Source organism: Micrasema longulum, unplaced genomic scaffold (assembly GCF_059751315.1).
Source record: "Micrasema longulum isolate JH-2025_06_02 unplaced genomic scaffold, ASM5975131v1 h1tg002333l, whole genome shotgun sequence".
In the NCBI taxonomy this organism is placed as follows: Eukaryota; Metazoa; Arthropoda; class Insecta; order Trichoptera; family Brachycentridae; genus Micrasema; species Micrasema longulum.
The window spans coordinates 235719-258731 of NW_028279483.1; the positions used below are offsets into that span (position 1 = coordinate 235719).

The window sequence follows — 23013 nt, forward strand, 5'->3', positions numbered from 1 at the left end:
AGCTCCATTGTAAACTGCTAGTTTAGCCTCCTGCAATAAACAATTGTTTGCAAAAGTAGATTTCAGTGCACTGTTCACCCTGTTCCCGGCACTCACCCTCCTTTCAATATCTTTCTCATCCTTTCCGTCCCTAATAAACATACTTCCCAGGTACACAAATTCTTTTACCTGATTCAGAATATCTCCGATCACACTGATTTCACATTAAGTTATATTTTCATCCCTTTCAAAAACCATCAGTTTCGATTTATCAACATTCATAAGCAAATCGCATTTCTTGCATACATCGTAGACCAGTCATATAGTCCAGTCAGTAAAATATGTTTTGTGGTAAATCATAACATAACATAACACAAAATAAATTTATATTTGTGTTATGATAATATATTGTTCGCGGTCTGGCTACATTACGCGGCCACCACACGCATGTGCGCAGGTGGAATGTCGCGCGGGGAGGGGGATAGTTGGGAAACTTTTGGACACATTTTATTTTATTGGTCGGTTAAAGAAAATTGCCATCAATAAACCTAAAAAAAATCATTAAAGGCAATTTGTAATATTTTGACTTATATGTTTGTTTGTTTTTTGCAGGTCTACGAACTGGAGAGGCGGTTTAAGCAACAAAAATACCTGTCCGCTCCTGAAAGGGAGCATTTAGCATCACTTATACACCTCACCCCCACACAAGTGAGTAAAAACACTATTTTAAACTCATGTCCATGTTTATCCAAATATTAGTAGACAAAAGACTGGACCCCCTAGGGAGTCATTAAGATTAAATTTTTATAATATGAATTGAACTAAATATAACAGTAGGTACTTTGTTTTTTTTTCTTGGTTGCACTTATGAGCACCCACTATTTTTATATTTTTAAAAAATATTTGAAACCGTTTTTTCTGGTTTCGTTGACTATTTTTTTTCTTTCTGTTTAATATATATATATCTTTATATGTATAATTCCTCTGTACGTGCGATGTCACCGAACGCCTCCTAAACGACTTAACCGATTTACGTGCGGTTTTCAGAGAAATATAGATCTTTGCCCTGTGCGTGTTTGTAGATACTTTAATCTAATTTGTAAAAAAGAAGTAAGGAGCATAAAGGTTTTATTTATCGATCTACCAGGGTTGCATTCGAGGAGAATGCATTTATAAAAAGATGTTGTTTTTTTTTGTATAAAAAAAGTTTGTTTTTGAATTTTTACAAACAGCATTTGTTTTTTGTTGATCTCAATCAGATTTATTCCTTATGATTTCTATCCATTTATTCATTTTTTACTGGATTTTTGGTAATACTTTAATAATATTAAATTTAATACATTGTAAAAATCGTATTCCTATAAAAGTACACCTCTCTGTTGGTGAGAAGACCGGAGTTTGACGTTAGCAAAAAGAATGCCATATTTGAAAAAAATATTTATTTTATGTTTTGGAATTTAACCATAAACAGGTACCTACTTAAATACAATATTTGAATATTAACAATTTTTAGTTTTGGAATGTAATCACAAACAAGTACCTAATTACCTACTTATTAATGAAAAGTCTTTTTCCAAAGTAATAGCAGGCAAGCCAACGTTAGGGCAAGACAACGTCTGTCGGGTCCGCTAGTATATATATATTAAATTTGAAACATAATATACATAATTTTACATAATATTCCGAGGGAGTTTTTGTTAAAAACTCCAAAAACAAAAAGAATATAAATATGTTCATAAATGTATATGTGTACAATATTACGTCTGTACTCTTTTATTGAAATCTTAATCAAAACTAATGTCTGACCACCCGATGACAAACTATTATTTAATACAATATTTTGGAAAGACTAGATTTTACCCCCTAAGGAGTCATTAAAATTAACAAATTACAACAGGAATGGAGAAAATTTTAGAGAAGGGAATATGGAAGTCTAGGCATTTACAGGGCTTATGAACTGTCATTGACTGGTTTATGGACGGATAATAGGATATTTAAACATAGGCAAAATGGTGAATGTTACACAGTGTGTAAAGTGGCCACTTAAACCAGCCAATGACAGTGTACAGGTAATCTACATAAAATGTTCATTAATTTGTACTTATATATAAGTACATAATATGTAAGTTAAATATTTATAAATATTTTTTTTTTATGTGGTTCTGTGAAAATCAACTCAAATAACAATTATTATCAACTACGCGATATACGAAGTTTTATTCTACACTATGTTTATACAATACTTGTACAAAAGTTTGCCAACAAATACCACAATGACATTCAGTAGATATTTCCACTATGATTTAACTGTCGACGTTGATCACTAGTCGATTCTTTTAAAAATAAATAATGCTAAAAACGGCCACTGCAAACGCCACATATCCTATGTGATACATAATATGTCAACGGTATCCTATTAAAGAAAAATAGTCCTTCGGAAATGATGTTCGAAATTCTAGTTTCCAAAAAGAGAATATTCAAATAATATTTGTAATCTGCAAGCGCTAAAAAAGCTAACTTGGGTTAAAGATGTAAAATATAGTGTACTTTTTTGTATGGAGGAATAAGCTGAGGTAGTCGGCTAGTTACATCGTTTACTGAGAACGGGCTGGGCGCTGGGCACACGTCATAGAAATGTAGGACTTCAATTTATGTTTTTGTAGGAAGATATAAACTGTGGTGGTGATTTATAATGAACAACTATTATTTTATTTATTTTTCCATTAACATAGTTATGGTAAGCTGTGCATAATCGCTTATTTTGACGATTCGCCCCTGCTATCCTGACACACATTCCTAGCTTCTTCCACATTCATACATTTTGTCATACATGACCCTCTGTTGTGTCTGCTCTTGGCGTGACCAGACTTGAGATTCTGATTTATCTGATCTCCAACAAATGAATTACAGAATTTAGAAAAAAACATGCCGTTCGGAAGGACAGCTTTATTTAGAGATTTTTTCACGTAGATGTTTTTTGCTCACTACCATTGATTTTCAACATAATATAATCATTTCGCTATGATAAGAATTATTAATTATAATACTTTTCTTGAAAATTATTGCTTGGTCACAAAATATAAGAGCCTTGGTTAAATACTTAACAATAAAGTAATAAATTAAACATTTACGATGTTCCTACAATATAAGTAAATTCATATAAGTTCTATGTAAATACGAAACTTATTCAAGTGGTAAATAAACTCGTATGTATTTGCTATAAGTTTTAACTTTTGTAGGTAGATACTTGTTTTTATATTCAAGTCGTCATGTCATACCTATCATTTAATAAACGCGTTTAACTGAATTAATGGTTGTAAAAATGCGCAATAACTATTGTTTTAATTATGTGATAGTACAATATTGATGTTTTTGTATATTATAATACATTTCTTCATATATAATAGTTAATAATTTCAATATACAATGTAAATTAAACTTCTTGGTTTAGTTTGACTACATTATTTATGGGCCAACGAGATTTTCCAGATAAGTAGACATCGCCAAGACTTTTAATCAGTTCACAATATTTTCAACAAACACTTTCCTCGCTTATGCTTTAAGTAAATATGGTAAAGTTCACTTTATTTTATCCCAGGAAAACATGTTCTTTAGTATGAGTACGCTCTTACAGTAACAACAAGCTACTGGCTAGTAGAGTCGCCCATACGGAAAAAAACAATTCTGATTTTCAACCACGAAGTTCGCTACTGTTTACAGAGCAGTGGAATCTGTTTCGTGTGGTTATTATTATAACAGATTTCATCTTACATATTTTTTCGGGAGTTTTATTTACAACTTAATTTGTGTCAACCGCCTTTGGTAAAAAGCAATACAATGTAATTGCTCCAAAAATATTTAATAATTTATTGTCAAATATAAAAGACTCAACGTGTAAAACAAATTTTAAAATAAAAATAACTGCACATATAAATAGTGTAGCGAGAGATTATTTTTAAAAATATGTGTAAATCAACAAACGTTGTACTTTATATAATTGGAGCACATATTATTTATATTTTTATGTATTTCATTGCTTTATATTTGTTTTATTATATATTATACTATATTATTTGTGTTTAAGTAACATGTATTCTTGGCAACATATACATACTTTATATTTGTATAATAACGATTTTTAATTTCTTACATTTGATTAGCTGGGCATTTATAATTAAATAGTTTTAGTTTTTCTTTTTTATGTTATTGTTTTATTAGTATAGGACTACTTATGCTCTAAAGATAGAAAATCTCCATCTTAGAACAGGCTGTGCCATGTTAGATGGAGACTATCATAAACAGAGAATACTCCGTTTTCATTTTACATTAATTGGTTTTCTTTAGATTCCCTGTTATTAAGTATGTATATTATTTTTTGCAATAAATTTATAAATAATAAAAAAAATGTATATAATTCAACAAACAACAACGAATAAATACCGAACAATACTGTTTGAAAGTAGCTGTGGAAATTGGAATAATTTAACTTGAAATATTACAAGTGAGAAACAATGTCGTTTCGAAGGCAACCGAAATCAGTGGTGGTCGGAGAGTCTGTTTGAGGTTTCCAGTCGTAAGCGCCGTGTTGCGTTCTGTGTTGGCAGGCCTGTCACCTCGAGTTTGATGTGTCCAGTGTTGCAATTGCCCATAACAGCAAAGACAAGCAACAGAAAGCATGAGTTAAACATAACAATATGTTTATGTATGAACTATTTCAAGATTCAAAATATTGATAATAATTTTGTTAAAAACACATTTTGAACCCATAATTTTACTGTATTCTTAAACAGTATCTTAAGCGCTCATGTAGATCTTTCCCGTTGGATACTTTGATCTTAGTCCACTCAACATTTAAAGCGTTTTATATCAACAAGGATTCTGGTAACCTGATCCTGATTTCGTCATAGAGCTTGTCAGATGGTTTTATCTATTACCTAATGCTCTGAGCTATAATTACAAACCCTATCTTCATTGATACATACTGAAACGGTGTATTTAACTTTTCTACTACCTGTTCTTTCCTAGGCATGGCGAATTTTGATATACTGACATGCCAATACGTGTTTTCATTACGTCATCTAAGATTTCATATGAATTAATTCTACCACTAGGTGTCTATGAAACTTTACTCCAGGTTTAATGCTAAATTGAAATGAAAGTATCACTCTTTCATATTTAAAATAGGTTTTTGTGATAAAAAGCAGCCATTTCAAAACGATTAAAAATTCAAATAAATCGCAATTAAAGCAAAACGTGCTGGCTTGAAAATGATTTTTATATGACACTTGATAGTTCATTTACTTTGTGCCGCGGTTATAAACGCTATCTTCATCTGAACATATCGAGACGGTACACTTTACTTCTGTACTGTCTCTGTCTAGTCTCGGTATGTTCTACCGACTTGTCATCCCGACGTCATATGATCAAATCCAACCAATGGATGACCCCGAAAATTATGTCCGCGTTCCCTACTTCATTCAATTTTTTTTTCTTATTTATGTTTTAAATAAGCTTCTGTGATAAAAAGTACCCACTTAAAAGTGATTATAAACTCCAATAAATCCCAATTCAAGCAAAAATTGCTCGCTTAAACAAGACTCTTGACTATTTCCAAGTCAGTATGCTAAACGATCGTCTGCATTTATCTATCGAGCGATTACATAGCCGGCTTCTTTAACGTCTCGATACGTACACTCAGGAAGATAATAAAACAAATGGAAAAAAATTAATAACTTTTTTTTTTGATTCCCACCATAATCGCGGCCCGGTCAAGTTCATTTTAATTACATTTTTTGACGATATAACCACCACTCGAGTATTTTTGTAATATAATAATTATATTACTATAAATAATTATGTTTTACATATTTTTTATACAAAACTAACACAAAAGTACGAAAATAATCATTTCAGTGTACTAGCACTACAGGAAACTTTCAATTCAGTTTTCACACATAATTTGTGCCAACAACTTTCATTTTAGCACTTTGAACAAAACGTATCATTCAACATTTTGTAGTTAAGTGTTTAGTGAGTTTTTCGTTATAATATTGAAGACCTCTTATAAAATTATAGAAAAACAAATCATATTTTCACTTGATCATTTAAATTTAGTGACAGTTCCAAAATTTATTTCTAAATCAATATTATTACTTCTCGATTTCACCACAGACTATCGTGGTCCGGTAAAAAAATTGGAATTTATGCTATGATGTTAGTTGATCAACCAAATTACTCGTAGTTGGTATTCGTAAACAAGAGCTAAAAAACAATACAATGTGGATTATACATAAAATGCAGTTTTTAAAATTCTTTGTTTAATATTAATGTTTAATAGAACTAACAAGCCTGATTCAGTGTAAAATAGAATAGCCGTTTTGTCTTTTTTTGCTATATATTTCTCGTAATCAAATCAAATGCAATTTTTCACTCCTTCCAGTTTCCTTCTATCATCCTCCTCATTAATTTCCTTCCCACTATCTCCCAGGGGCGAATCGTCAACTTACCATTATTTTTGACTTTCGATAATAATGTTTTATAGTAACCATGTTTATCCACAACCGTTTATATCTTCCTATGAAAAAAATATCTTTGAAGTGCGCCCAGCGCCCAGCTTGTTTTCAGAGAACGATGAAACTAGCTTATTTCTCCATACAAAAAAGGACACCATATTTTACATCTCAACCCAAGTTACCTTTTTTAGCGCTAAAACTAGCTTGCAGATTACAAATATCATTTGAAGATTCTCTATTTGTAACTTGCATTTCGAACATTATTTACGAAGGACTATTTTTCTTTAATATGATACCGTTGACATAGTATGTATCACATAGGACATGTGGCGTTCGCAGTAGCCGTTTTTGGCATTATTAATTTTAACGGGAATCGGCCGGCGCTCAGCGTTGACAGTTAAATCACAATGGAAATATCTGCTGAATGTCATTGTGGTATTTGTTAATAAACTTTTGTACAAGTATTGTATTAAAATAATGTACAATGAAGCTACGTATATCGCGAGGTAAATAATAATTGTTGTTTGAGTTGATTTTACAGAACCACAGGAATAATAGTCATTTATAATTATATTACTCACATATTATGTACTTGTGTGCAGGTACAAATTAATTATCATTTTTTGTAGATTACCTATAAAATAAATCACGGCTCGCCACTGCTATCTCTTTGTTTTGTCCCTATTTCTTATATTTTAATTTATCTGAATAACCTTGTTTTAATTGCTTATTATTTTTTTATACAGTTTGCAACATCGTCGCTTTATTTTATAACAATTAAGTGAATATGTGTTATTGGATGGCATGCCCTACTATTTTTTTAAATTATTCTTTTGCACTACAACAGGCCAAGAGGCCCAATTACAGTGGCGAATTACAGCACATAACACACAGTTTAAATTTTCCGCGACAGAACCACGTAATTTTTTTGTGTTCTCACCGGGAATCAAACCCGGAAGCTTCCGTGCGTGAGTCAAGCGTCTTGACCACTACATCGCGGAGGCCGTGGTGTAGTGGCTAAAGCCGTATTTATTTAAAACTTTCTATTGTGTTCATTTAATATTTATCCTAGTATGTACTCATTTTAACAATAGCAAAGCATTGCCGGGTTCAGTTCGTAATTTATATAAATACTAATGAAATATATCAATTTCACCATATTCGCTACCCAGCCGATGTAGTCTAGGTATTGGTGAATTGAAATAATAGTTATGACTGCCAGGAGGCTTATTCTGTCACAATTTCGTGTCAAAAGTTCGTTCGTTCGTCATATATCCATTTCACTCTAACGCAATCAAAATCGTATTTTGCTCTCCTTCCCTCGCATACGATACGAATGGATTTACGAAACGAATTAGTTACAGATAAGGCCACAGAAGATTAAAAAAAATAACATTAGTTGCCGAGTATTTTGAACAGGTACTTTTATGCTGATAATACTAAGTAATTCCGGGACGTCCAATACGCTACTTGCAATTTTATATAAATTTAATAAATCGTTTATAATTCTTCTTTTGTAAAGAGTTGACGTATTTAGTGTACACAAAAATAATCGTAATAAATATTTTCAGTGGGCACGTTCAGTTTATGGTAGATAAATATAAGTAATTTACGTTGTACTCTTCCTAACTTTAAAGTATGAACATGTCATATGGTGACGAAATTGTTGAATTAAAAAAATACATTTAAAAAATCACACAGGTACTGATTACGGTCCTGTCGCATACTTGGGTCGGTAGAAGTAAGGGTACCTGTCACATTGCTGCATTTCAAGTGGACGTCTCGTTGACATTTAATTTGAATGGTGAAATTACTGAAATTGAAAACCTCTCTGTTTATTCTGTTCTCCATTGCATCACGCAGTATTTGTACTAGAGATTTGAATGTAATAAATATATATTTGAAATGTATTCAGGCTGCTTGATAGGAAGCCATTTTGAAATAGAAACACCACAGGAAAACTACTCCTATTGGTTACTTAATGACCTTGAAAGCGGTTCAGTGTTTCCACCGAAAAAAGTTTTCAAAGTAGGAACCGAGCTATTAATTGTTGAAATTGATGTTAATTTGACTTAAATAATGGATATTATTTTTTAAATTGATGTTTACACCGCTGGGCTTGCGGTATTTGTTTTATTAAAAATTTATATCGGTTGCTGTTTGACAATCCCATATTTAGGACAAATAATATCAGTAAATTACTAGATTTGTACCTACATGAAAGCGTTGAAAATCATTTTCACGAAAAATAGATGCGGATTAATTTGCTAATACCCGTCACATTTCCATTGATAAAATATTTATCAGTTTACTTGGCCGTTAAGTGTTTGTATGATGCTGCGTGCTTTTCATTGTTATTAGATCAATATTGGTGCAAAAACAAAGTCTATAGCTTCCAACGTCCATTACATCTAGAGTAAAGCGGGTTGTGTATAGAGAGTGCGTCTAAGTACAAGTTCATACCTACATTTGGCTTACGAATGACTGTCGCCCCGCTATACGAGTATTTGGAGAGCCGCGCAAACATTTGCAGTTAATACAGGAAGGGAATACGAGTATAACTCCCGGCGGAACTGTATTAAGTTGTAACAAAAATATGTAATGGAAACGTCCCGCTTGTTTGCGGAGCTCTTCCCGGCTTGAGATGAAGCTCGGCGACTTTATATTAGTTAAATGGAAAGTGCTTTAAGTGCGGGGACTAAGATGCTCCGCCAAGATAGACTTGTGCCGCGCAAATTGCGCGCGCGTGGAAATCTGGCAGCGCGCGAACGGGCCCGCGAGTCTTTTGTTTTTCCGAATTAAGAACTGGCAAATCTCGGCGATTTTCAGCCACTATTACGGGGGAAATACTTGAACAGCCAATCAGAATTACAACAGGAAACGAACAGTATATTTGTTGAGAGTATGTAGATATATCTAGAGGATAAAACACGGGCGTCCACATTTTACCGTTTTGAAGTTAAAAATCCAGAAATTATCGTAACAAATTATTTTATTTATATATTTATATTTAAGCCCAATGCGCATTTTTAAGGACATATTTATACATAGAAAATTATTATAAATGAAAGTAGAAAGACACAATGGTATATAGTAGACTTGGTGGGAGTGGAAGTGGGAGAGAGGTGTTTATAATTGAATTTGATTCAGTGATCGTTTGAAAGAAGACAACTCGTTATCAAAGAACTCAAGACTGGTATGTTTGTTGGCAGACCTAAGAATTCTGGGCATAGGGGAATGAAAATCATAGTTAGTTCTATGGTTATCGGTATGAAAGAGTAAGTTTTGTCTGAGGTTTCTAGTTGGGATATTTAATTTTATTGAGCTCAGTAGTTTCAGGGGCATTAAAGAGTTTGAAATGTTTTAAATAGGACTAGGTCTGATTTATTTCGACGGTCTTAAAGAGAAGATATATTTAAGCTAGTTTCTAATTCATTATACGTATATTGGTCTCCGGATAAGGACAACTTCCAGTCTATCTTTCTTAAAAGTCGATGTTGAACTGATTTAATACTTTTGATGTGAACATCATAATATGAAGACCACATAACAGAGGAATACTCTAGGTGCGGGCGAACTAGGGAACAGAAGAGAGTTTTGAGGGTATTGATATTTTTGAAGTTAGCTGTGCTTCTGTTAATAAATCCAAGGAGTTTTAAGGATTTATTTAATTTATTTTCTCGTTCCTTTTTACAAGATTGAAATGAATTTTGCGAATAAATATGATTACAATATACTGTTTCTTGCACGTGTTCAATTACCTAGTGTTTGTTAGGGTCCTGTTTCGTATGCACTAAACTCATATTGACTGGTAAAATTTAAATCCTGTACATTTATAGTTTTTTTTTGTGTTTTAAAAGTTAAATGTGCTAGTAATTTTTATTTGTTTTTTATGACTGTTTTTTTATTGACGTTTTACGATGACGGCAGTTGAGAGTAAAGAATGTTTTTCAACGCTAAAGCGAATTAAGACCTTTTCAAGAAACTCTATGAGCTATAGTCTATATATATAGTATAGAGTCTATAAACTGCACTCGCTATGTTAGGTATTTTGTAAATTTGTGTATCATATTGGAAAAATCTATATCGACTATAGATTCGTGTATTTTACAAAAAAAAATGTTTGAAAATTATTGTGAAATATACATGTACCTATTTAGTAAAAGAAATTACCCTCCCATTTTTAACCCCTTCAGCCGTCACTGCATGTAACCCATAAGTCGTCGCATACCACGAGGCGGACATATTTTCAAAAATCAAGAATTCATTATGACATGTCCGTGGATTTTAGAGCGTGCAATTCGTGGTGTTGTATTTAGACAGCTAAATTCATGTATTAGACACTAAACGTTTGTAAAACACTCAGGTGACAACCTCCTTCACTTAAAGGCAAACATGCCGAGTGCCTTCTTAGGAATTATTTTAAGCATTAGATGAAGAAATATTTTATTACGCAAATTACTGTTTTTGAAATCGAATATTAGGAAACTCTTTAACCCTTTCGGACATAAATAAATTCTTTTTATATTCTGTAGGTACAGAAGAATCTTTCAATTTCATTTTTTCATAAACCGAACAAACAAACCATCACGCCGTTTCTCCGTAGGTGTAGACAGAGAAGATAGAACGCAGAGTACATTCATGCACTTGGAGTTACTCCGTATAGATCCGCTGGCGAAAGGATTTTTTAAGACAGTCAACAAAAAAAAAATCTTTTCATATCGAAATTTTAGTCACAAAATGCATTAAGTCATTAAAACAAGTTCCGTGATAATCACATTTAAAGCTTTATTATGCTTAAAACGCATTGTTTCTCCCACTATTTTTTTTTTATTTTTAAATCTTTGAAACAGTAATCATTATTCTAAGCATAGCATAAAATTTAAAATCAACATCTTGCACCTATATTTTAAAGTAAGTGAAATATATAAATACTGTTGACTTCATGCATTCTGTTAGTATAGCCTCGATATGTTCTTTTTAATTAGTATAGTTATAAACAATATTTTGAGTTTGTCCAAATTTTTGTAGACAAGGACTGGATTCAACTCCCTGGGGAGCTGTTAACATTAACATATTCCAACAGAGATGAAGAACATTTTAAAGAAGGTAATATAGAAGTCAAGGCATCTACAATATTCTTTAAAATGTTCTTCATCTCTGTTGTAATATGTTAAAGTATAGTTATATTTTATTTTTTTACAAGTGGAATTTTACGGAGTGGCTTTTCACGGTTCGTTTTTTTCTTTTTTATTTTCATTGTATTTTTGTATAAAGAAAACTATATTGGCCTATAATTTTGGTTTATTTGTAAATATTGTTTTGTTTTTGTTACAATGGCTGTTTTTTTTTAATAAATAAATAAAATTAAAATAAAAAATCACGCACGTGTGCTAATTATTCCGACTTTTGAGATGTCCATCTTCAAATATTTGCTGGATTTGGTCATGCATGTCTTTATATATATATAGTTGGATAATTTATAAAGCGCCATTTTTGTGAAAATCACCTCAAGGGCGCTGTACAATTAATAAATATCCCAGTACGTCTTGCAGCTACAGAGCGCATGGACGGTTGGGATTCTAGTTCCTCGTTTTCAATTAACATCAATCAAAAATTATAATAGATAGGAGCTAGATTACAGTACGTCTTGCAGCTACAGAGCGCATAGACAGTTAGAAATTTAGCCCCCATTTACACATTTTAAAAATTGACAAATAAATTTAGTGTATTACAAAATAATAATAATATGAATAGTAAAAAGGAGTAAGATTACAACACGCCTTGCTGCTACTAAGCGCAAAGACGATTGGAATTCTAGACCCCGTTTACAAAATTAAGGTATTTTAAAGTTGATATATGAAAGCTAGATAACCAATCGTCGTGCAGCTACAAAGCGCATGGATTAGAGGAATTCCAGCAAAGTTAAAACAATATCAATAAATTTATAAAAAATAGAGTATAGTAGTAAATTGGTCAAGTGGTCATACCAAGAAGTAAGCAATAAAAACTAAATAAATCAAACACTGTTTCAACTCCATGGTTAACAAAGGGAGATAGATGTCCGAAGAGAAGCTTTTGTAGACAGTAGGTAGATATCGTCGCCATGTGGCCCGCTGGCTAGTAGATAGTTTCTGGAAACGCACGTGTGTAGTACTATTATGCCTTTTGTTCCAATGACTTGGTGTCCATTCTGGTCCGTATTATTTCGTTTTATGAGACGCAACATTCCTGGTCTTTCTCGGTCTTCCTCTATTTCTGCATCCATCAACATTCGCATCGTAAATCTTTCCATTCGTTCTACATGTTCAAACCAACGCAGAGCTTATTTCTTGATTTCAAATGCGGAATACAATTGATATTTAAAAATGACTCGAAAGCCAAAGACGTTACGTATTTTCGTTAGTGTGGCCACTTTCTCATTCGCTTTACAATTAAATTGTAGAAGGTTTTTTATGAATACCAAATTGACGAAGCAATCGAGATGACCACTCAATTATTGCCAAGTGGGTGACAAAATATCACATCTTAACAGCATAAGGCTCCAGACCACAATCCGGACGCCTTGGTAGTCCGCCAAAGTTCTGTTCTGTATTGTCAAAGCCCTACTGAAAAAGTGGAAAAAACTCAATAAACGGTAATTGGTAATCCGCCAAAGTTCTGTTTTTTTCTTATCCGGATTGTCGAGGCCTTACTGTAAAAGTGAAAAAAAACTTTTTTTTTTACAATTGTTAATAATTACAATGTAATTTTTTTATAATTATAACCTCCTTTATTCTTGCAAGATTAATACTTTCAATAGACAATAGACAATACAAATATATTTTAAAATCAAACCTATGTAATAAAAAAATAAACATTTTAACCGAAATGATTGTAAAAAAGTATTAATAGTTTCAACGTTCAAGTTCTCCTAAAAGCGTTAGTATTTATTCCAAATTATATATTTTTATTGTCTTGTATTACAAAAAAGGGAATGTCAAAAAAAAAAACAAAACAAATTATGTCTCTCTTTGAAATTCTTAAAAACAAAAATTAAATTTTCAGATTTATTTTTATATCTGGCATCCCTTTGTCTATGGCGACTACCGTTTCGTGTTCCATGTTCCAATTTGAAGTTTGAAAGAGGCGCGTGTTGGATAATAATCGCCAAAACGCGCGCAAACAATTGCGGCCGCGAGAATGTATGGCGTATGGCATTAGGAATAATAAATAATTATCATCGCGGAATAAATTATTCGGCTGTCATGCGCAGTGGGCGCGATATGAGACGCGATAATGTCCGTGGCACGGGACCAACTCTCGGATTATTTAGAATTTAGAACGCCATGCACTGCTGTAACTGCAACCAACTTCACCGACACGTGTGATATCATTTATTTGCTGTCAAAACCAACATGGCGGCGTTTAATATTTGCTAAAGATTACAGCTTATTGTTATAATATTTTTTTCATGCATTGAAATATCACTGGAATTACAAATACCTAGGCAAATGACATCTAGGGGCCTCATTTGGCCTCACTAAACAAAGTTAAACTGCGCATACAATTAACGAACGCCAAAGAGCAATTTAAAAAACAGTCAAAATCACTTTAACCTTCTATGATTGAAATCATTTTTCATATAATTTTCAGTCACCCCCACCTGAATTCTTTGGACATGTATTGACCAACGAGGAAGTTCAGTGTCTTTTTAATTTTTTTTGTTTGTTAAGAGAATATTAAACAAAGCCAAATTTTTTATTTTTTTATTTTTATATATCGTATTATCAGCGCTATGATTTTTTAAAGTTTTGTATTTCTGAAATAACTCCGCGTGTGACGTTAGAGGTTGTTCTATGACAGTTCTTTCGATTGGTTCGTTTACGGTGACCAAACCGGATATCTTGCAATGCTCTCATATTATTGGATGGTTCATATGAACCAGTGACGTCATTCAAAGTGGTGAGTTTTTATAAAAAAATTACCTAAATATTTTTTGTACATTTTTAAGAAATTTTCGCGAACAATTTAATGCGCAAATTTTTACCGTGCGCAAGAAGACTTTTTGTATCCAATTTCCCGTAGGGCTGAAGTTCCTCATGAAGACCTCAGAGTAATAAAACGTTGCCCGCTTATAGAGATGCCATGTCTCTCTATTGCATAGAACAAAATCATTGCAAATTGTTGATTCGGTTTTTGGTTTAACAACAAACGTGTGACGGACACTTGCTGTTGCTAGGCGGTTTGCTCATAAATAACGTGAAAATTTTCTTATGGTAATAATAAAATAATTATTAAATAGGAATAACCCTACATTAATAAAAGTATAGGTAATACCTACCCTTTAAAGAAATAAACACAAAGATACATGATGTAATAACTTATATGTAAATTTAAGTTATTACATCATTACAATGGAATTCCATCAAGAATTGTCAATAAATAATTTTAATCAAACAAAGGTACACTAAAAAAAAATTACAATATGAATTAATATTGATTTGGCAATAGGGAAATATAACTTTTTTACAATTATGAATTTGTAAGTGTTTTTGAAATACTGTTGAGTAAACAAATAAATATTTCGTACCTATTAGTAGCATAAAAATATTTTTCCCTAATACGTCACGATTCGGTTCAATTTTAACGGTCGTATATTTCACGAATCTTGACGTCACGATTGTCAAGGCCAATCTTCTCGCGTTTTTGTGGAGGCGTACTTTGAAATAATTTCATTTTGAAAATTATAAATGAAAACATTTTCCACAATATTGATTTTGAAAACACAATTAATTTTTCTAAATCCATTTCAGACATTTTTATCAGTATTTGTAGTTTGTGATATTTCACTATTCTCGGCCTGAATACCTACGGCCCATTGGTTTGCTGCAAACTGCAGCGAACTTTGTGATGGATAATCCTTGATCAGTGTTTGTGCTTATGAGCGGCTCTATAAGCGGTAGCGCGTTATTACTCTGAGGTAAAGACAGTTCATGATTTATATAACGAATGTTTTTTGAATTAGGCTTTTCCAGAGCTCTAAAAAAAATCGTTTTGAAAATGTTATTTCCCGGTAATATATTTTTTTTTTATATACGGCATTTCTGCCATTTACATGTATGTGGTATAAAGAGTGCTTAAAAATAAAAATATAAAAAAATCGAGCATGAAATATTAATATACTCGTACTATACACATTATACATTACTTGCATATTTTAAAGAAATTATAACAAAATACATTAATCAATCAAATTATAACTATTTCAACCCAATCTTCTGAAGTTGATTTGCTTTTTTGATAAAAATATGCTGGTCACTTTATTTTTTTAAGTTAGGCAGAGATAAACTAAATATATCAAAAAATATGATGCATATTCATTCCCGGTATTCTGTAATCTAAAAATAGGTGAGTTATATTGAGCTACCGTTCGAGAATTTTGACAATAAAATATTGTAGACGTTCTGCTTCACCTAGTAGTACATAGAATGAAATCAATTTCAGTAGATCAGGGGTATCAAACATTGAAAGTCCTTGATCTAAATCTTGAAGGAGAATCAGATCTTGAGAAATCTGGAGTGAAATTCCGGCCTCGATACAGGTACTTTAGTAAAGCAGGTAAATACGAAACCAATATCTAATTTAAAAAATATTAACACTGACTCAATAAATAATAAAATATAGTGTAAATCATGTTTACAAGTCTATACACATTATAATAATACCTATGCATAAAGCCTTTGACGAACATGGCAAGTGTTATAAGCTAAGGATTATTCCATATTCGTCTATTGTGTACCGATACTAGATGATTCTCACACTTCAAACAGAATCCTGTACCAACAGCTTGGCCATAGATATATAATCTGTCTTGGCATCATCTAGTGTAGGTACTATTTTTACGTTCACTCATTACTACACTATGGGATTGTTGAGTGGGAGGAGCGTATAGTAACGTAATGAACTCTTTAAACGTACTACAAATAACAATTATTTTAGTAACATATCTTTAAAAAACACATTACAACAGAGATGAAGATCATTTTAGAGAAAGTAATATTTATCAACGTTGTAATATGTTAATATTAACAGCTCCTCAGGGAGTTGAATCCAGTCCTTGTCTACCGAAATTTGGACGAACTCAAAATATTGTTGATATCTTAAAAATATTAACTTTCTCAACAAAACACTTCCATTCCAAATTCCTAACGTAGAGAGCGTTAACATAATTTTTTTGAAGATTCAGTTGATCAAAGAAAACAATAAAACGAAATTGAACACTAGCGTATCTTTAAGACTCTTTAATAATTTCATATTACTAATATGTAACACTAAACAATTCCAGCAAACTTAGATACGAGTACATTGTGGAATAAAAAAACTTTAATTGCTTCACAATAGGAATTAACGAAATACTTGAACAAGACGTAAATAAGTTGAGAATAAAAATTAAAAGAACTCTTGAATAAAAATAAACAGTAAATATGTAATTATTTTTATTACATAATACTCTTATGATAATTAATGATAATTCAGTGTAAAAATCCCTTCAAGCACAAGAGCTTGCCTCTTTTTTGCATTACAAAACATATTTATTGTAAATGCTGTAAGTTGGTAGAATTTCATTTAAATTATTGGTAAGGTATCAAAAATAAAATCATATTATTGGACGAGTTTCTAACTTTATTTTTTTAAATATAAACAGAGTACACAGTATAACTTGTTGAATAGCTCCAGAGCTGCATTGTTTTTTTAACTTGCTTGTAATATACAAGGTTTATATTTCAAAAAGAGGATTTTTCTGCTGGATAATATTACTTTATTTTAGCTCAACTTTTGGGATTAAGAAGGAAATTCTAATATATGACAATCGGGAACTTCTAAGCATTTCCTCATGAGGAAAGGAAACCACTTAAAACTCTTCAGGAGAAGCCGGCCTGTTGGCAGTAGTCAACAGGCCTTCCGCTTTACTATAAGAGTGTTCGGCATTTTGTTCCCTACTTTGGTTTATTTTACCAATTGCCTGCACTTTATTGATCACGTAAAATACTGCCTTTCTTGTGAGTTTTTTATTACATATCACCGATGGGATGTCGCGAAGATATTCACCCAGGCTTTTGCATCGGGCCTCCAGCTGTTGTCTTTGAAAGCTGAAAAAGGGGAAATGCAAGTGAGGGACATCTTGAGGAGTTTCATCGTCGCATGGGTAGCTGTCGATCTCGGAGAGCTTGAAGCGATGCAGGTAGCTCATGAACCCATCATGACCCGTGAGAATTTGGGTGAGCTCGTAGCCAGGTTTCTGTATTCTCCTGAAATCATAGGCATGGAAAATTGCAGGGAAAAACATAACTAACTAACTAACTAACCATCACGCCATTTCCCCAGAGGGGTAGGCAGAGAGGATAGAACGCCACACCACTCTGTCCTGGCACACTTCCTTTGCTTCCTTCACATTCATACATCTTCTCATGCACGCACGTCGATTATTCCGACTTTTCACATGACCACTTTCAAGAATTTGTTGTACTTGATCATGCCATGTCTTTCTCGGCCTTCCTCGACTTCTACAACCAGACACATTCGCATCATAAATCTTTTTAGCCGTTCTTTCATCATTCATTCGCTCCACATGACCGAACCATCGCAAAAGACCTTTCTTAATTTTGTCGATAATGCTTAACTCAGCCTTGCATTCTGCTCTAATTTCGACATTAGGGCACCTATCATACATTGTTTTTCCGCACATTCGCCTGAGGGATCGCATTTCAACAGCATTCAGTCTACTTTCGTCCCTTTTTTTCCAACTCCATGCTTCGCTTCCATACATTAGGGTTGGTACCAGAACTCCATTATGAACTGCTAATTTAGCCTCTTGCGATAGACACTTATTTGCTACGACAGACTTTAAGGCACCATTAACTCTGTTACCGGCACTAACCCTCCTTTCAATATCCTTGTCCATACTTCCATCTCTAGTAAACATACTACCCAGATATACAAATTCTTCGACCTGTTTCAAACTATCTCCATTTACTACAATCTTACATTCAGTCATAGTTACATTTCTTTCAAAGACCATGACGTTCGACTTTTGCACATTCATTAGCAAATCACTCTCCTTGCACACTTCGTAAAACATTTTAGTAATATTTCCGGTAGATTCACTCAAATAACGGTCGTTCCAGAAATGAAGGGTCCTGCTTCTTATTTTCCTTTTGACAAAGCCGAGTGGGAAATCAGTGAAATCGGGGGCTGTCTCCTTGAGCGTAGCCTGCCGAGCCTTTTCGTCAGCCTTTTAGTTGCCAAGGATTCCGCAGTGTCCACTTATCCAGCCGATGTACACGTCCTGGAGTCTGCATCATAGTGTCTGAACTGTGTATTAAGGAAAATAGATGTCAAAGAATGTATCTTTTTTTTTAACCCAATCGACTGGCTTACGAAAGCTTAGGTCAGCATTTCAACTTTTCAAACTGCCCAAACACTGGGTTTGGAGATCGTACTTTTGCCACAGCCTGCTCCTCTGTCAGGAACCCATGAGGAAGTTCAGTGTTTTTTTTTGTTTGTTAATATACTATTATACTAAGCCCAAAAAAAATATGTGTCGTATTATCAGCGCTATGATTTTTTAAAGTTTACTAATTTTTTTTATTGTTCCGCCCTGAAAGTTCTCGTCGATGAGTTCTGTTGATTAGTGGATTGGCTTTACGTAAACCGGAAATCTATCACAACACTCTATCATTAATTGATTTGGAAGAACTTGAGACGCAGTTCAAATTAGTTTTGTTTTCGTTAAATACATTTTTTGTAACCTTTTTTTTACTTTCTTTTTTATTTTATTTGCATATTTTAGATCTGAATTTTAGTAGGTACATTTAATTCTTTTTTTTCAATTTAAATTTTGATTTATTTTTTAAAACTTGTTTTGGTTGCATTTATGAGTACACATTTTTTTTATGTTTCAAAATCGTAATGTTATTCTATAATTTAATTGTATTTATTACTCTCTTTTTATATATTTTTAAAAACATTTTATTTGCTTTCATTTAGTTATTTTTTCATCTTAATACTGCTTTTTTATTTTCAAAGCACAAAAAATAAAATAAAATATGTACATTATTTTATATGTGTACAATATTACATCTGTACTCTTTTATTTGAATCTTAATTAAAACTAATGTCTGAGCACCCGATGACAAACTATTGTTTAATATTTTATTCAAATAATTTATTGACAATTCTTGATGTAATTCCATTGTATTGAATTAAAAAATACTTGGTAAACTTCCACTTATTTATTTTACCAATTAGCGCTTTCACCCACTAATGGGCATCTTCAGACTAGTGAATATTATACAGTGTAAGGATAATTTATATAAAACTAAATATTATCTAAGTGTAGGTACATTTAAAAATAAGTTAAAAAAGATAATTTTTCAATAGTTTATCGAGACAAATATGTTTTCATACCTTTTTTTTTAAATGCATTAATTTTGATTTAACATGTGTATTTTATTGAATGAAGACACTGTAAAAAATTAAAAAAATCATTTTCAAGAAACTTCATAGTACAATTAAACAATTAAATGTTCTGATATTCACCGTGTGTAAGATAAAAAAAATTGTATCCAATTTCCCGTAGTTTTGAACTATCTCATTGCTTTCATTGCTTTCATACTTGCAAATTTTCAACGGTCCCAGTCAGTTCAAATTTCAATTGAAATCCCACTTTTTTCGTTTATCGTCTGGTTAAATTAAAAATCCGAAAGTTTAGTTTGTAGTGTTAGCTTAGTTAGAATGTAAGTTTAAGTATCGACAGACACAATGAATATAATTTATTTTCCCTCTCTAGGACAATTTCCACTTTCGCTTACGGCATTTCGAATTTCTACTGACGAAATATGTAGGTATTCTATTGTTGAAGTCTATGAGTATGCATTTTTATCGCTTTAATTTTACGAATTCTGAATCAGAAGGGGGGGAATTCACAGTGTAAAAATAATTGCTAGCATTTAAATAAAATAATAAAACGCTGTAATAGTTTATCCCCTAACATTCTCACCCCTTAGAGGCAAAAGCTACAGGGGGTGGGAGTTTAGTGATGACGGGTAACTGGTAGCAGGATAAATATTACAGAGAGGCGGTATAAGATTTATCCATATTCGTCGAGACAGAGAACTCAACTATTATTTACTATAAATTTTTTTACTGTAGTATAAAAAAATTATTTGATTTTTAGTTATGGGTATTTCAGCTCTTTAGGTAAAAACGTGGTAAGCGAAAAAGTATTACGTAAAGCAGAATAATTTTATAACAATAGTTATGATATTTATTTTTATTCATTTATTTATTTTATTTTATAATTTATAGGATATTAATATAAGAATATAAGAATAGTTAAAACCATCCAAATAGAAGGAAGAAGCATTGACAAACATCACCAAGACAAGATCTGTACTATTATTTAGTGCTCGTTTAAACCGTTTTAAACTTAAAACAAAAAAGTCCGGATCTTGTCTTGAGTTAACGATACGACAAAGACGGGTCATTAGAGAATTAAGGCCATAGTTTGTTCTATCCTGATCGATAAACAGTACTTCATTGTTTCTCAACCTACGAGTTAAAAAATGGAATGTTAGCTGTCCCAGCAATGATGGCACATCGATTATACCATTTAGTATGCCGAATATATACTCGTATATAGATGCAATATTAGTTCTACGTTTTTGTAGACTAGAAATTTTTAACATTGACTCTCTATATCAGCATATAAATAGTTACCTCTCTCTAGTCCAAGCATCCACGCTACTTTTCTAAGCAAGCGATGTTGGACTGATTCAATGTGATTTATGCGATTCACATAAAATGGAGACCAGGCCACGAAGGCATATTCTAGAAGAGGGCAAAAAGTTAAGCAATAAAGAGAGCGAACATTAGTAAAATCAGAGGAAATCCTGTTAATGAAGCCAAGTAATTTCAGTGATTTATTTACTACATTATCTATACGCTCTTTGTATGTCAGCTTATAGTCCAAAACAACTCCTAAATTTTTGATGGACTTATCTACATACATTTTGGCGTTTTCTATTAAGTACTTTTTCTATTAGGTATGATATGTTTTCATTACCTAATATTAACTTTGAAGCAATTAAATTTTACTATTTTTTTTCAACTAGAATCTCTCAAATTTATGACATTAATTAGCCACTGATGTAATAAAATTAAATAAACACGGACATAATTCAAGAATATAATAACATTCAAAAGAAAGACCCGTGCCATCGATTTTAATTACAAATTAAATAATACAAATATTAAATCTGTCGAAACAGTCCGTGATTTAGGTATCCTCTTAGATGAAAAATTAACTTTTAATCGTCACATCGATGGTATTACTGAAAAATCTTTTAGAACACTAGGATTTATACTACGCACAGGCAAACCGTTTCAAAATACCGATACTCTTAAAAAATTATATTTTTCTTATGTTCGTAGTTTACTAGAATTTTCTTCACCTGTCTGGTCTCCTTATTATAAAATTCATTCCTGCAAAATTGAAAGAATTCAAAAAATGTTTATAAAAAATTTAAACCGTAGATTACATCTCAATTTTCCAGATTATCGCCAAGCGTGCGTTTTTCATAATATCCAAACTCTCGCTGATAGACGAACCACAGCTGATATAGTGTTACTCACCAACATAATATCTGATAAAATAGATTCCCCCGAGTTGGTTAACCGCATTCATCTTAAGGTACCACAGAGACAAACGCGTTATACACAACTTTTCCACATACCTAAATGCAGAACAAATTCGTCAAAAAACGCTACGATTAACCGTATTATGGATACGTATAACAGGAAATTTAACGAAATAGATATATTTACCAAAAATATTAAATTTATCAAAACTGCCATAGGTAATAAATTGTCTTTGTCCGCATCCTCCTCTCCGTTGCTCTCTATCCCTGAACATACATAAGTTTTATAGTGAGAAGATCTTTTAATATAATTATGTATCCCCGTACTGCGGGCCAACTGTTTGTGACACCTGATTTTTATAATCCGAATCATTTATATTAAACTTATATGTTATTCTTATTTATATATTATGTAGGTGCATATAATATGCATTTGTGTGTTCGTTTTGAATCAACGTTCGCGTATTGTCAATCCTTATTTTATTGTTGTCATTATTTCGTATTTACTGCATTTTGTGATTACCTACTGTATTGTATAGGACTCGTCGCACATTATTCATTCGATGTGTATCAGTTAAATTTAAAAAATAAAATGCTTTTTTTTTCTTCATAATACGGTTTTGAAATTTAACATACTTAAAAAAAAAAAAAAAAAAAAACAATTTATATCATTTCGTCATTTGAATTTTAACAAAAAGGTTTCTAACTTTTTACTAAGCTCTTTATTGTACCATTTTTAATATAATTTACAAGTTTTAAGCAAATATATTATTTTCATACTTACGCACCCATACAAACGCACCCTCTCCCTCTTTCATTCCCACACGCACATGTATCCTCTC

The 23013-nt window shown here is 32.1% G+C and overlaps 1 protein-coding gene across 2 annotated transcripts in view; it reads left to right on the plus strand.

The window, feature by feature from the left end:
- Positions 1 to 23013, plus strand: part of LOC148272446 (thyroid transcription factor 1-like) — a 111597-nt gene that overhangs the window by 54706 nt on the left and 33878 nt on the right. For both annotated transcript variants that reach the window (XM_088240036.1, XM_088240037.1), the window contains one exon: positions 592 to 687. In XM_088240036.1, coding sequence (XP_088096162.1) covers positions 592 to 687 — 96 coding nt within the window. The remainder of the gene's footprint in view (positions 1 to 591; positions 688 to 23013) is intronic.